Source organism: Salvelinus namaycush, chromosome 1 (genome assembly GCF_016432855.1).
Source record: "Salvelinus namaycush isolate Seneca chromosome 1, SaNama_1.0, whole genome shotgun sequence".
Taxonomy (NCBI): Eukaryota; Metazoa; Chordata; class Actinopteri; order Salmoniformes; family Salmonidae; genus Salvelinus; species Salvelinus namaycush.
Window position 1 is genome coordinate 79,796,252 of NC_052307.1, and position 17,500 is coordinate 79,813,751.

Sequence of the window (17,500 nt, forward strand, 5' to 3'; positions counted from 1 at the left end):
AATGTATCCAGTAGAGTACACACACACACAAACATGCACACGCACGCGTGCACACACACAAACATGCACACGCACGCGTGCACACACACACACACGCACACACACAAACACACACACACACAACTAACCTTAGCTCCTAAATCTAACCCTAGCTCCTAGCCCTAAATCTAACCCTAGCTCCTAGCCCTAAATCTAACCCTAGCTCCTAACCCTAAATCTAACCCTAGCTCCTAACCCTAACCCTAAGTCTAACCCTAGTTCCTAACCCTAACCCTAAATCTAACCCCAGCTCCTAACCCTAACCCTAAATGTAACCCTTAGCTCCTAACCCTAACCCTTAACGTAATTCTAACCCGAACACTAATTCTAACCCTAACACTAATTCTAACCTTAACCCTAAACCGCCTAGAAATAGCATTTTACTTCGTGGGGACTAACATAATGTCCCCAGTTGGTCAAATTTCTGTCTGTTTGTTTACTATTCTTGTGGGGACTTCTGGTCCCCACAAGAATATTTAAACACGTCCACACTACCATACATAATCCAGAAAACATAGACCAAAAAATTTGACCCTATGGGTCCTTGTCAAAAGTAGTGCACTATATAGGGAATAGGTTGCCATTTGGGACACAAACCTAGAGGAACATACACTATGGATCCAGCAAGGAGACTGTCTGTGCCTTGACTTGGGAATATGTGCTTTTGATAACATTGTGGTATAGGAAAAGAGAAATCCAGAAATGTTATATTGATGCCTGCAATGTGTGCATGGGGAAAGCTTCTTTTGACCGAACCTCAACATTCACCTTTCACCACACAGGTCTGCTAAAAAGAGGGTTGGGCAACTCTGGTCCTGGAGGGCAGCAGTATGTACAGGCTTTTGTTCTACCCCAGCACTAACAGTGTGAACATTAACACTTCTGTTACATATAATCATGTTCCAATGTCAAGGGAGTGATTTCAGAGCGCCAGACAGCCAACAAACTACATTTGTAGTCCATGCTCCAGTCACAGTCAATCAGATCCATTGTTTGCAATATAAATCAAGCCATCGCTATGGTAATAGCTTCTAGGCAACAGCAGCCCATAGATGAAAGCCGATGCCATCTTGTAGAGTTGTGATGAATGCATTGAGTAGGAGACGCCATTCAACTTGATTAACCTGCCTGACAGCAGTAAGGGCTGGAACACAGTAAGTTCCATCACTGTGAGTGACTGGTTACAAAGACCTTGTCAAAGTCAATAACATAATGGCTGGAAGGAAACTAGAGGTCATTTATTCAAGGAAGTGTTTTGGGCGGAGGGATATTGTGTGTGTGTGAACGTGCGCGTGTGTCAGTGTATGTGTCCAATCTGAAAGTGGAAAACTGGACCCTTTAGGCCAGTGAACTGAGGCACATTTTCCACTCTCATAATATTGCTATGCTCCACTTAGTAACCTAGAGAGTGTGTCTGTGTGAGTCAGTGTGTGTGTGTGTGTCTCACCTGAGGAACTTCTCCAGGTCGTCACGGCTGCAGGGGGACCATGATAGGTCGCTGGGGTTACGGCCCTTCACCCATTCGCCAGACATGATGTGGGAGTGGCCTGTACAGGTAGCATGGTCGTCATCGTGGCTCATCCCCATGCTGGAGAGAGAATCACACACACACCATTACATACCATATAGACACATACACACACACACACACCATTATATACCATATAGACACACACACCATTATATCCCATATAGACAAACACACACCATTATATGCCATATAGACACACACACCATGATATACGATATAGACACATTCCATGATATACCATATAGGCACACACCATTATATACCATACACACACACACCCCCTTAAATACCATATAGACACACACACACACACACCATTATATACCATATAGACACACACCATTACATACCATACAGACACACACCATTATATACCATATTGACACACACCATTATATACCATAAAGACACACACACACACCATTATATACAATATAGACATACACACACACACCATTATGTACCATATAGACACACACACACACACACACCATTATTTACTCATACACTACTGGTATATGCTCATGTCTCTCAGGCACACACACACACACACACACACACACACACACACACACAGGTATATCTTACAATTTTTGTGAGGACCAGCAATTGATTCACATTTAAAATCATTTTTTCCCTAACCCCTAAGCCTAACCCTAATATAGGAGAAACCAGCCACACCTTCTTGACACGCCTCAAACAAAACCTCTACACAACTGAAACAAACACACTACAAACATACTTGTCTATTTATGGAAAAATCACATTGATTAACTATTTGGTCGTTTCACATTTTACTTACTTACTAATGGCACTGCCTACTCCAGATGACTCGTTTTTTTACTTCATATGAACAAAAAATATTAAATTTTAATATTTTAATACAAATATTACAACAAACATTATGAATAAACTCGAATATACTGATTAATTAAAAAAAACATTCTTTATGGACTTTTTACAACTTTATTGTATTATGTTTATGTAGTAACCTGGTATATTTATGTTTACCAATAGATGGCAGTATTGACTCAAGACGGGGGTTTGCTTTCCGCTATCCGTAGCTATTTCCTATGTCTACCTATTTAACTATGATTAAGAAAGCTTCAGGTAGTTTAAGCCAGGTGCATAAGATAATGTAAATCTAAGTTACAATTAAATACTAAACCGTACGTAAGTCTCATGAGTCGTAATTCTAAGAAGCCTTTAAGGATACTACAGTTTATTAAAGATATTATGAATAGAAACGGAGGAGTTATGTCACATATGCAGCTATCGGAAATATATGGGAATATCTGCTCAATCCAAACTTACAACCAACTGATTACAGTACTACCACAAAAATGGAGGAGGCAAGTGGAAAAGGGAGAAGGTAGGGAACTTGTTTGCCTGCCATATATTAAAGACATCAATTGGCTGAAAGGAACTGCATAAATAGAAAAATATACTAGTTTCATTTGAGGACAAAAATGTTGACAGCTGCACCATACAGGTTGAAAATAAATGGGAAGAGATTTTCGATGTACCAATTCCATGACACATGGTTTATGAACTGGTACAAAAAACTATACTTGATTCAACACTTAGAGTTTTTAAATGTAAGTTATTATATAAAACTCTTGCCACCAACATAATGCTATATACAGTATATGGGCATTAAACAATCTCAGCTCTGTAGATTTTGCTACAAAGAGACAGAATCAATAGACAATTTATTCTGGTATTGTCCCTATGTAGCTTGTTTCTGGTCACAGGTTCAGGAATTATTAAAAAATCACAACATGCAATTAAAATGAACCTTACAAATAACAGTGTTGGGCGATTTGGAAAGCCATAGTTAGTCAATAAATAATAAAATAATACTCGTAGGAAAGGTTTTCATCTTTAGCTCACAATCTGTGGATACTATACGAAACAAGCTACATAAATATGTGTATGCCACCAATAAAATGTGATTTGATGGATCCCGCAGGCGAATACCCGCCCAATGTTTCCCATATTCTCCTCTCTGACTTGCTATATACAGACACAACAGAAAGTTGCAATAGGCCCAACGTTTGTCACCAGCACAAACAGAAACCCTCTTAAAACTAAGCCTAAACCTAACCCCTAAGGCAAAAAATTGCCTTTTTACAAGTGAGAACCGGAAAAATGATCTCACTTCTTTAAATTTTTTGTTGGTTTAGTATTCTTGTGAGGACTTTTGATACTCACAAGTATAGTACAACGTGTACACACATACACACCTTTAAATGCGGAAAACAAATTTCAGTTAAATGCATTCAGTTGTTCAACTGACTAGGTATCCCCCTTTCCCTTTGTATCTATGTCTGCAACACATAACTATAGACACAACATACACTCTTGCAACAGACAGTATAACATACTCTGAACACGTTTAAATACCTCTACACAACTTCAGCCCATCCTAACACACCTGTTACATATTCATTGGCTAAGGTCAGGGCCTCAGGGAAACTTCAACAGGAAAGAATATCTAGTGTACAGCTATAACACAGTAAGGATCTGTGTGTGTGTGTGTGTGCGTGCGTGTGTGTGTGTGTGCATGCGTGTGTTTCCTCTAAAGCCATGACCTACATTTTGCAAATGAAAAAGAACAAACCCGGCCTGAAATCCCGGTAGCGCCTCAGAAACTAACAAAAACCATTGAGTGGAATGACTGGACTCCCAATGCACAGACGTTGTTCCCAAATATGTTCATTTAGTCTTTTTCCAGATCTCTGTAGGCTCTGGTTTAGTGCACACATTTACAACAGGGAAAGCAAACACGGGGGTTGTGTTCATTAGGCACAAAACTGAAGAAATTGCATGGAAACAGGGAGGAACTACCTGGACTAATTTTTGTTAACTGTTGCAAAACGTTTTAAAACTGTTGTAAACCCTAAACAAAAAATCAAATCAAACTTTATTTGCCACATGTGCTGAACATAACAAGTGTAGACTTTACCGTGAAATGCTTAATTACAAGCCCTTAACCAACAATGCAGTTCAAGAAGAAGAAAATATTTACCAAGTAGGATAAAATAAAAAGTAACACAATAAGAATAACAATAACGAGCCTACATACAGGGGCACCGGTACTGAGTCAGTGTGCGGGGGTGCAGGCTAGTTGAGGTAATCTGTACATGTAGGTGGGGACGAAGTGACTATGCATAGGTAACAAACAAACAGCGAGTAGCAGCAATGTACAAAAGGGGGGAGAGGTCAATGTAAATTGTCCGGTGGCAATTTTTATGAATTGTTCAGCAGTCTAATGGCTTGGGGGTAGAAGCTGTTGAGGAGCCTTTTGGTCCTTGACTTGGCGCTCCGGTACCGCTTGCCGTGCGGTAGCAGAGAAAACAGTCTATAACTTGGGTGACTGGAGTCTCTGACAATTATATGGTCTTTCCTCTGACACCGCCTATTACATAGTTCCTGGATGGCAGGAAGCTTGGCCCCAGTGATGTACTGGGCCGTTCGCACTACCTTCTGTAGCGCCGTACGGTCAGATGCCAAGCAGTTGCCATACTAGGCGGTGATGCAACCGGTCAGGATGCCCTCGATGGTGAAGCTGTAGAACATTTTGAGGATCTGGGGACACATGCCAAATCTTTTCAGTCTCCTGAGAGGGAAAAGGTTTTGTCGTGCCCTCTTCATGACTGTCTTGGTATGTTTGGACCATGATAGTTCGTTGGTGATGTGGACACCAAGGAACTTGAAACTCTCGACCCGCTTCACTACAGCCCCGTCAATGTTAATGGGGGCCTGTTCAGCCCGCCTTTTCCTGTAGTCCACGATCAGCTCCTTTGTCTTGCTCACATTGAGGGAGATGTTGTTGTCCTGGCACCACACTGCCAGTTCTCTGACCTCCTCCCTATAGGCCGTCTCATCGTTGTCGGTGATCAGGCCTACCACCGTTGTGTTGTCAGAAAACTTAATGATGGTGTTGGAGTCATGTTTGGCCACGCAGTCGTGGGTGAACAGGGAATACAGGAGGGGACTAAGTACACACCCCTGAGGGGCCCCAGTCTTAATAAAATCTTCTTAGAGCTAGGGTCTATTTTCCTGAATTTCCGCCTGACTGACGTGCCCAAAGTAAACTGCCTGTTACTCAGGCCCAGAAGCCAGGATATGCATATAATTGGTAGCATTGGATAGACATGTTAAAATAATGTCTGAGACTATAACACAGTTGATATGGCAGGCGAAATTCCAAAGAAAAACCAACCAGAGATTTATTTTTGAGCTCCCAAGCTATGGCTTCTATGTAATTCCAACTCCCAGATTACAATTTGTATGGCTTCCACTAGATGTCATCAGCCTTTGTTCAATGTTTCAGGCTTGTTTCTTCAAAAACGAGCAAGAATTTTGAGTTTTTGTACAAAGACTCCCAGTTCAAAATCAGTCTGTCGACGGAGTGATGAAGAGGACAGGCGCTTACTAATTTTACTTTTCTATTGAACGTACTTCTTCCCGTATGAAATATTATACATTTTAGGATACCTGAGGATTGGATAGAAACGTAGTTTGACTTGTTTGAACAAAATTTATCAGTAGCTTTTTGGACTCCTTTGTCTGCACGACTTTTTTGGATATAAAGAAGGATTTTATCAAAACGACCATTCATGTTGTAGCTGGGACCCTTGGGATTGCAAACAGAGGAAGATTCTCAAAAGTAAGTGATTTATTTAATCGCTATTTGGGATTTTATGAAGCCTGTGCTGGTTGAAAAATATGTTAATGTGAGGCGCCGTCCTCAAACAATTGCATGGTGTGCTCTCGCTGTAAAGCCTATTGTAAATCGGACAACGCAGTTAGATTAACAAGAATTTCAGCTTTTAAATGATATAAGATACTTGTATGTTCATGAATGTTTAATACTACGATAATTTATTTGAATTGCGCGACCTCCAATTTCACCGGATGTTGTCGATCCCTAAGGATCAGCGTGGCAAACGCGTTGTTGCCTACTCTTATCACCTGGGGGCGGCCCGTCAGGAAGTCCAGGATCCAGTTGCAGAGGGAGGTATTTTGTCCCAGAGTCCTTAGCTTAGTGATGAGCTTCTTGGGCACTATGGGGTTGAACGCTGAGCTGTAGTCAATGAACAGCTTTCTCACATAGGTGTTCCTTTTGTCCAGGTGAGAAAGGGCAGTGTGGAGTGCGATTGAGATTGCGTCATCTGTGGATCTGTTGGGGCGGTATGCGAATTGGAGTGAGTCTAGGGTGTCCGGGAGGATGCTGTTGATGTGAGCCATGACCAGCCTTGCAAAGCACTTCATGGCTACTGACATGAGTGCCATGGGGCGGTAATCATTTAGGTAGGTTACCTTCGCTTCCTTGGGCACAGGGACTATGGTGGTCTGCTTGAAACATATAGGTGTTACAGACTCGATCAGGGCGAGGTTGAAAATGTCAGTGAAGCATGCATGCTTTGATTCCACATCCTAGTAATCCGTCTGGCCCAGCGGCTTTGTGAATGTTGACCTGTTTAAAGATTTTGTTCACGTCGGCTACCAAGAGCGTTATCACACAGTCATCCAGAACAGCTGGTGCTCTCGTGCATGTGTCAGTGTTGCTTGCCTCGAAGCGAGCATAAAAGCCATTTAGCTCGTCTGGTAGGCTCGCTGGTGCTCTCGTACATGTGTCAGTGTTGCTTGCCTCGAAGCGAGCATAAAAGCCATTTAGCTCGTCTGGTAGGCTCGCGGGGCGGCTCGCGGGCGGCTCGCGTCTGGGTTCCCCTTGTAGTCCGTAATAGTTTTCAAGCTCTGCCACATCCGACGAGCATCAGAGCCGGTGTACTAGGATTCAATCTTAATCCTGTATTGACGCTTTGCTTGTTTGATGGTTCGTCTGAGGGCATAGCGGGATATTTTATAAGCGTCCAGATTAGTCTCCCGCTCCTTGGAAGCTGATGCGGATGTTGCCTGTAATCCGTGGCTTCTGGTTGGGATATGTACGTACAGTCACTGTGGGAACGACGTCATCGATGCACTTATTGATGAAGCCTATGATTGAGGTGGTGTATTCCTCAATGCCATTGGATGAATCCCAGAACATATTCCAGTCTGCCCTAGCAAAACAGTCCTGTAGTATAGCATCTGCGTCATCTGACCACTTCCGTATTGAGCGAGTCACTGGTACTTCCTGCTTTAGTTATTGCTTATAAGCAGGAATCAGGAGGATAGAATTATGGTCAGATTTGCCAAATGGAGGGCGGGGGAGAGCTTTGTATGCATCTCTGTGTGTGGAGTAAAGGTGGTCTAGGATTTTTTTTCCCCCTGGTTGCACATGTGACATGCTGGTAAAGATTTGGTAAAACTGATTTAAGTTTGCCTGCATTATAGTCCCCGGCCACTAGGAGCGCCACTTCTGGGTGAGCATTTTCTTCTTTGCTTATGGCCTTATAGAGTTGGTTGAGAACGGTCTTAGTGCCAGCTTGTTTTGTGGTGGTAAATAGACGGCTACGAATAATACAGATTAGAACTCTCTTGGTAGATAATGTGGTTTGCAGCTTATCATAAGGTACTCTACCTCAGGCGAGCAATACCTCGAGACTTCTTTAATATTATACATCGCGCACCAGCTGTTATTGACATAAAGACACACACCCCCACCCCTCGTCCTACCAGAGGTAGCGTCTCTGTTCTGCCGGTGCATGGAAAATCCCACCAGCTCTATGTTGCCCATATCTTCATTCAACCACGTCTCGGTGAAACATAAGATGTTTCAGTCCCGTTGGTAGGATAATCTTAATAGTCCCGTTGGTGGGATAATCTTAATAGTAGGTCATCAATTGTATTTTCCAATGACTGCACGTTAGCAAGAAGAATGGAAGGCATTGGGAGTTTACTCGCTCGCGTCCCCTTTTCCGGCGTCTTTTCTTCACGCAAAAGGCGTGGATCTGGGCCTGTTCCAGTGAAGGCAGGATATCCTTCTCGTCGGACTCGTTAAAGGGAAAAGTTTCTTCCAGTCCGAGGTGCGTAATCGCTTTTCTGATGTCCAGAAGTTATTTTCGGTCATAAGAGGCAGTAGCAGCAACATTATGTACAAAATAAGGTAAAAAATAAGTAACACAAAACGCAAAAAAAAATAACAAAATAGCACAATTGGTTGACCCAGGAGTGAACTGTATAAAGTCTTGGAGATTAAAAAGCGAAGTGTTTATTGGTCAAAGGTTTTAAAGGTGCACTATGCAGAAATCCTCCGCCATTTCCTGGTTGCTAAAATTCTCAAGTGGGTATAGTGTAGAGAATCCTTGTACCATCTAAACCGCTGTGAAATAAATATTTCCATTACCAAAAATATTGTATTTTCACCTGTTTGAAGCTGGTGTACGAAACCTAAAGTAAAAGACGCAAAAATGAAACTTAAAAAACGGGAAGCATAGAAATAGCACACATAGAACATATGTACCGCTTCTTAGACTTCTTAGACTAAAAAGCATTTTCAATTGAAATTATCCAATGAGTTTTCTTTTTAGTCCAGCTAGGCCTCATCTTTGTCCAGGAATCCACCCCAAAGTGATACAGACAAACAACAAATTGAAAAACCAGACCAGTTCTTCAAGGGCTGTGGATTGGACATTGATTTCCACTAGGAGTGATAAGTGCTTGATAAGAACGCACCTCATCCACCGACTCACTTACATGAAGAGGAGTAACAGAGACGAGCAAATCAATATCCACTGGCTCTGTGAGGATGCGACCATCTGGAAGAGCTACTGTGTAACAGTGAATACAAAGCAACGACATAGTAAAAGGAAGGTGAGTACACAGTACACACTTAAACCCAGTAAAAGTATAGATTTCATGGCTAATTCGATGAGGATCTAGCATAATGGTTGGAGATTAATTTCTCAGGTTAGATCTGTCTTTATTAAACAATATATTCATAATGAATCACATGTGAAAGGTTTGAAACCAAAACAACCGTGACCAACATAAATCATCATGTTTCCTGTTTCTCACCCTTGTTTTACTGTTTCCTTGAATGTTGAGAATTTATATTATTATTAATATATTCTCTTCCTACCTTCCTTAAAGTGGTAGTTCAGCATTTTACAACTTAATGTTTTATGTTTTTTTGTAGCCATTTCCTGCAGTTTATGACCAAATCGCCTCTTGTGGCCTCATGGGTGGAATGTTATAATTTCATTATTCATAAATATTTATTTTTTTAAAGTAGAAAATCCGGTGTTTCTATGTCAAACGGTTTTGTTATATTTCAGTCGTCTGTGATGTATATAAAGTGTAATATTGGGATGCAAACTCAAAATGTTATATATTTCAACTTTATATCTGACATGGTACAGGTGTCTTCTTTGTTTAAGTCCATAACCATGTGTGTGAGGTGTATACTTGTGTTTCAAAGACTACCCAGAAACACTCTGTGTGACCCTGATTTAGCCCACTGCAGTATTAAATGACCAAAATCATTAGCTGAAGTTTGTTGACTAAGTGCATGGTCACTGAAGACCAAACTGGATTGGAAACAGCAGTGCTGTGTAATAAGACATCATATAGTAGTTTGGATCAGATTACCAGGTAGAAAGGAAGGAAAGATGCAACACTGAAGAATTGGAACAATGTCAAGGACAGGAACATGATAGCAGCACACACACACACACACACACACACACACACACACACACACACACACACACACACACACACACACACACACACACACACACACACACACACACACACACACACACACACACACACACACACACACACACACACACACACACACACTGCCATCATGCCAACCTGAGCTTACAATATTTTATGTGAAAATACAGAGTGGGGCACTTAAACCAAATTCTCTCTAATTAATATGTTTCACACACTCTGGACAATGGAGCCTTGTCAAGGTACAGTGTATTTGCGTGTATGTGTGTGTGTGAGTGTTTTGTGCACATGCATGACTGTAGTTGTGTGTGAGAGTGTGTGTGTACCCTGTGTGGTACTTGTTCCTTAACTGCACCCCCGGTACGTGCACCAGTTGGGCGTGCTTCAGGCCAGCTCGTTACCTCTCTTCGCCTCTCTTGTGTGTGTCTGTGTGTGTGTGTGAATGTCTTGTGCATCTCTGTGTCTGTATTTGTATAATGCTTACATGTGTGTGTGTGTATGTTTATGCAGGCATGTGTGTGTGTCTCCTGTTTGTGCATGCGGCTTGGGTGTGTGTATGTGTTTTTTTGGGCACCAGTGGGGCGTGCTCCATGCCAGTTCATTACCTCTCTCAGACATTAAACCTGGGGTCCTTGCACCCTCAGCATGGCTGCACAGATATACTGCCTGATGAAAAGTGTGATAAATCCTTCTGGGCCTGGCAAAGCCACAAAGCTGTTGCTAACGTTAATATACTCTGGCATTTTGGTGTTGGCTCCCTGTCACCGCTCTATCAATGAGGGCTTTATTCGAGTAATACACACACACACGCTCACATACTGTGCTATCCTGTCTTGAGGGAAGAAATTATGACGCTGAACTCAAGTCTGTGTGGCTAGAGAAGAATGAACAATGGAACTGATTATACCAGAGAAAGACTGCATCCCAAATGGCAGCCTATCCCCAAATGGGCTCATAGGGCTCTGGTCAACATTAATGCACTATATAGGGAATGGGGTGCCATTTGGGAGGCAGTCAAAGACTGAAGTGCCTGGGAACAGAACCTTACAGTACTGCCTATAATGGCTACTGTCAAAAACTATGTAATTACACTTTCACTTAGGAAAGAAATCCACAATAATGATGATAATAGTGGTTCATTCACATGGAATTATCTATTTATGAAACTCTAAAACTGCTCTCGTATTTTTATCTTAACTATGGATACAGAGAGATACAAAGAGTTGTGCCCATGGATAAATTATACCTCAAACTGTGAAGTTATCCAGTACAAAAACACTTAAAAAGAGGCTGAAACTTTCTGCAAATCAAGACGGAGTCTGAAGAAACGATGCCTTCCATTGTTAAACTGAGGAGGGTGAAGTTGCCCCTAGATGCTGATCTTGGATCAGTTTGGCATTTCCCCCACTAATGGTTATTGTTAAGGTTGGGGGAGGGGATCCTAGATCTCTACCTAGGGAAAACTTGACAATTCACTGCTTTTGCTCAGGATAGACAAGTGCTCCTTTAGACAGACAGACGTACTTGTGTCCCAGCTCGTGGGCTATGGTGAAGGCCAGGTTGAGTCCGTTGTCCTCGGCCAGAACACACTTCCTCTTGGAGCTGCACGCCCCTCCCAGATAGGCAATACCTAACGGAGGAGAGAGAGTGAATAGAGTGAGACTGGGTGAGACTAGGACCAATGTTCCCTCCCCGGGACTGCTGCGCAGAATAAATATCAGCCAGCGCAGAGAATCACGAGATTGAACTTACCTCAACTTTCTAGTTTCCCCGTTAGTTAACACTATCAACGTTTCCCTTTACTGTGGATATTGTGATCGATTGAAATCAATATTAGCCACTTTCAATGCAACATACCGAAACAAAACTAACTATGAAAAATATTTTGTTGTAGGCAGAATGCATTGGAGTAGGATTCTATTACACTGACAGGCACGACTTAGGCCTGTACTCTACACAGACCGGTGCGCCATAACCAATCAGAGCTGCAGTAGGACCTATATGCAAATAGACTATTGCCATATATGAATCTGTGCCTCTCACTTTGAACTGGACTGTGTTGACAGCATGAGCAGTGGTGAGTAGATGAGTTTGTTTTGAGATCAAAGCGAGAGCTACATGTAGCAACGAGTGCACATTTGTACATGTGTTCATATCCTTTGCTAGTTTGTGAGTTCTTACCCCAGTTATAGATCATTTGTAGTCAGCAATGGGAGAGTGATTACTTCTTACAAGAGCACAAAATGTGTGCATTTCTAGACATCTTTATAAAGCGAGTCAGGTAAAGGGCTTTTTTTGTCTTAAAGGGACAGTGTTGTATTTTGATACAGGCTTGAAAAAGCTAAGTATCCAATAGGCAGGGGGTAGCATAATTTGTCTGATTCTCTGTTATAATGGCATGGGAATAATGATGAATTTAATGTTTTATTTTGTAAAGTGGTTTCTTGCAACACAAAAACATTTTCAGTCACCACCTTGTCTGAAGGACAAGTGGATAAACAGGCTAATGTCAATCCCTACATGTTTTTTTCAAGCGTTTCATGGAATGCAGGCCTACATTGAACACCACACATTGGATGCTACTGTAGGCTGAACAATAGAACAGCTATTTCCATGTTAAAATGTTATGGAATGCATTTTCTCCATTGTTTTTGATGTCAAGCCATTCTGGTAGGCCTACATTATGATCAAATAGCCACAGTAGCCTACTTGACCACTGTTAAAATGAACTTAAAGCGGGTACAGCCTCAGTGTTCACAGTAGACGCTCGCCGGAAATTGCACAGAATTTTGACAACGTTTAAGTTTGCGCTCAGCAGACCTGAGATTTGCTCAGTGACTAAAAAAGGAAAGACAGTAATCACTGCTCTGATGTGACTGGATCTGAGTTAATACAGTAATCACTGGTCTGACGTGACTGGATCTGAGTTAATACAGTAATCACTGGTCTGACGTGACTGGATCTGAGTTAATACAGTAATCACTGGTCTGACATGACTGGATCTGAGTTAATACAGTAATTACTGGTCTGACGTGACTGGATCTGAGTTAATACAGTAATCACTGGTCTGACGTGACTGGATCTGAGTTAATACAGTAATCACTGGTCTGACACGACTGGATCTGAGTTAATACAGTAATCACTGGTCTGACGTGACTGGATCTGAGATAATACAGTAATCACTGGTCTGACATGACTGGATCTGAGTTAATACAGTAATCACTGGTCTGACGTGACTGGATCTGAGTTAATACAGTAATCACTGGTCTGACGTGACTGGATCTGAGTTAATACAGTAATCACTGGTCTGACACGACTGGATCTGAGTTAATACAGTAATCACTGGTCTGACGTGACTGGATCTGAGATAATACAGTAATCACTGGTCTGACGTGACTGGATCTGAGTTAATACAGTAATCACTGGTCTGACGTGACTGGATCTGGATCAACACAGTAATTAGACCAGAGTGAAACCAGAATGTTGAGACCGCTGTGGAGACCATACTCACTTGTAAAAGACTCATGCCATAAACACAGATTTATTTCCCTCCCTCCTGTCCTATTTCTCTTTCTTTCAACCAGATGTTTCTCTCTCTCTTGCGCTCTTTCTCTCTCGCTCTTTCTCTCTCTCTCTTTCTCATACCTGGGACATTTGTAATACTGACCCAATTTATCACAGCCTCTCTGAAGCAGTATTTTAGCCAACCATTCTCAAATGCAGTTGCCTGTCATTTTACACACATGACCATGCAAAAGCACACCCATGCATGCACAAATGCACACTAACATATGTACGTACACACGCACGCACATGTATACACACGCACACACATGTATACACATAACACACTCACAGAGGAGTACATACACACAAACACACACACACGCACACAGAGGCACAGAAACACAAAACAATTGTTGTTAGCTAGAAAGTATTTTTCTGTCCTGAAAAATCACTGGAAATGCATTCGACTTACTCAAACGGGCCAAACATATTGCTTTGCTCACTGTGCTGTTGTTCCATTCTTGACTGCATAGTTAGACAGATCATTGAGGGGTATGTGCTGGAGTGTTAGCAGTCCTGGGATAGTATCATTTAGGAGTATGTGCTGGAGTGTTAGCAGTCCTGGGATAGTATCATTTAGGAGTATGTGCTGGAGTGTTAGCAACCCTGGGATAGTATCATTTAGGAGTATGTGCTGGAGTGTTAGCAGTCCTGGGATAGTATCATTTAGGAGTATGTGCTGGAGTGTTAGCAGTCCTGGGATAGTATCACTTAGGAGTATGTGCTGGAGTGTTAGCAGTCCTGGGGTAGTATAGGAGTATGTGCTGGAGTGTTAGCAGTCCTGAGATAGTATCATTTAGGAGTATGTGCTGGAGTGTTAGCAGCCCTGGGATAGTATCATTTAGGAGTATGTGCTGGAGTGTTAGCAGTCCTGGGATAGTATCATTTAGGAGTATGTGCTGGAGTGTTAGCAGTCCTGAGATAGTATAATTTAGGAGTATGTGCTGGAGTGTTAGCAGTCCTGGGATTGTATCATTTAGGAGTATGTGCTGGAGTGTTAGCAGTCCTGGGATTGTATCATTTAGGAGTATGTGCTGGAGTGTTAGCAGTCCTGGGATAGTATCATTTAGGAGTATGTGCTGGAGTGTTAACAGTCCTGGGATAGTATCATTTAGGAGTATGTGCTGGAGTGTTAGCAGTCCTGAGATAGTATCATTTAGGAGTATGTGCTGGAATGTTAGCAGTCCTGGGATAGTATCATTTAGGAGTATGTGCTGGAGTGTTAGCAGTCCTGGGATAGTATAGGAGTATGTGCTGGAGTGTTAGCAGTCCTGGGATAGTATCATTTAGGAGTATGTGCTGGAGTGTTAGCAGCCCTGGGATAGTATCATTTAGGAGTATGTGCTGGAGTGTTAGCAGTCCTGGGATAGTATAATTTAGGAGTATGTGCTGGATTGTTTGCAGTCCTGGGATAGTATCATTTAGAAGTATGTGCTGGAGTGCTTGCAGTCCTGGGATAGTATCATTTAGGAGTATGTGCTGGAGTGTTAGCAGCCCTGGAATAGGATCGTTTAGGAGTATGTGCTGGAGTGTTAGCAGTCCTGGGATAGTATCATTTAGGAGTATGTGCTGGAGTGTTAGCAGTCCTGGGATAGTATAGGAGTATGTGCTGGAGTGTTAGCAGTCCTGAGATAGTATCATTTAGGAGTATGTGCTGGAGTGTTAGCAGTCCTGGGATAGTATCATTTAGGAGTATGTGCTGGAGTGTTAGCAGTCCTGGGATAGTATCATTTAGGAGTATGTGCTGGAGTGTTAGCAGTCCTGAGATAGTATGTTCAACATAAAACCTCTTACATCAACAGTACACTTATTATGCATATTTAAGGTCCGTTATGTCACCACGTGTAATACATATTATGTAATGTAAACAGAAATTCTTTATGTAATAGAAATGCTTGTGCTAAGTGCTTGAGGCTGGTCTAGTGGGAAACGCCGCCTGCAGCACATACAGTATATAACCCCAGCATGGGTATGAATCCTGTTCTAGTGGGTAACGCCGCCTGCAGCACATACAGTATATAACCCCAGCATGGGTATGAATCCTGTTCTAGTGGGTAACGCCGCCTGCAGCACATACAGTATATAACCCCAGCATGGGTATGAATCCTGTTCTAGTGGGTAACGCCGCCTTCAGCACATACAGTATATAACCCCAGCATGGGTATGAATCCTGTTCTAGTGGGTAACGCCGCCTGCAGCACATACAGTATAAAACCCCAGCATGGGTATGAATCCTGTTCTAGTGGGTAACGCCGCCTTCAGCACATACAGTATATAACCCCAGCATGGGTATGAATCCTGTTCTAGTGGGTAACGCCACCTGCAGCACATATGTAACCTCAGCATGGGTATTAATCCTGTTCTAGTGGGTAACGCCGCCTTCAGCACATACAGTATATAACCCCAGCATGGGTATGAATCCTGTTCTAGTGGGTAACGCCGCCTGCAGCACATACAGTATATAACCCCAGCATGGGTATGAATCCTGTTCTAGTGGGTAACGCCGCCTGCAGCACATACAGTATATAACCCCAGCATGGGTATGAATCCTGTTCTAGTGGGTAACGCCGCCTGCAGCACATACAGTATATAACCCCAGCATGGGTATGAATCCTGTTCTAGTGGGTAACGCCGCCTTCAGCACATACAGTATATAACCCCAGCATGGGTATGAATCCTGGTCTACTGGGTAACGCCGCCTTCAGCACATACAGTATATAACCTCAGCATGGGTATGAATCCTGTTCTAGTGGGTAACGCCGCCTTCAGCACATACAGTATATAACCCCAGCATGGGTATGAATCCTGTTCTAGTGGGTAACGCCGCCTGCAGCACATACAGTATATAACCCCAGCATGGGTATGAATCCTGTTCAAGTGGGTAACGCCGCCTGCAGCACATACAGTATATAACTCCAGCATGGGTATGAATCCTGTTCTAGTGGGTAACGCCGCCTGCAGCACATACAGTATATAACCCCAGCATGGGTATGAATCCTGTTCTAGTGGGTAACGCCGCCTTCAGCACATACAGTATATAACCCCAGCTTGGGTATGAATCCTGTTCTAGTGGGTAACGCCGCCTGCAGCACATACAGTATATAACCCCAGCTTGGGTATGAATCCTGTTCTAGTGGGTAACGCCACCTGCAGCACATACAGTATATAACCCCAGCATGGGTATGAATCCTGTTCTAGTGGGTAACGCCGCCTTCAGCACATACAGTATATAACCCCAGCATGGGTATGAATCCTGTTCTAGTGGGTAACGCCACCTGCAGCACATATGTAACCTCAGCATGGGTATTAATCCTGTTCTAGTGGGTAACGCCGCCTGCAGCACATATAGTATATAACCCCAGCATGGGTATTAATCCTGTTCTAGTGGGTAACGCCGCCTGCAGCACATATATAACCTCAACATGGGTATGAATCCTGTTCTAATGGGTAACGCCACCTGCAGCACATATATAACCCTAGCATAGGTATGAATCCTGGTCTAGTGGGTAACGCCGCCTGCAGCACATATATAACCCCAGCATAGGTATGAATCGTGGTCTAGTGGGTAACGCCGCCTGCAGCACATATATAACCCCAGCATGGGTATGAATCCTGTTCTAATAGGTAACGCCGCCTGCAGCACATATATAACCCCAGCATGGGTATGAATCCTGTTCTAATGGGTAACGCCGCCTGCAGCACATATATAACCCCAGCATGGGTATGAAT

General features: G+C 42.8%; 1 protein-coding gene across 1 annotated transcript in view; it reads right to left on the reverse strand.

Moving 5' to 3' along the window:
* The window catches only part of adamts17 (ADAM metallopeptidase with thrombospondin type 1 motif, 17), a 177,456-nt gene that overhangs the window by 90,486 nt on the left and 69,470 nt on the right, over nt 1–17,500 (reverse strand). The window contains exons 6-7 of the mRNA XM_039000368.1: nt 11,729–11,834; nt 1,487–1,627 (exon numbers count right to left, since the gene is read on the reverse strand). Coding sequence (XP_038856296.1) covers nt 1,487–1,627; nt 11,729–11,834 — 247 coding nt within the window. The remainder of the gene's footprint in view (nt 1–1,486; nt 1,628–11,728; nt 11,835–17,500) is intronic.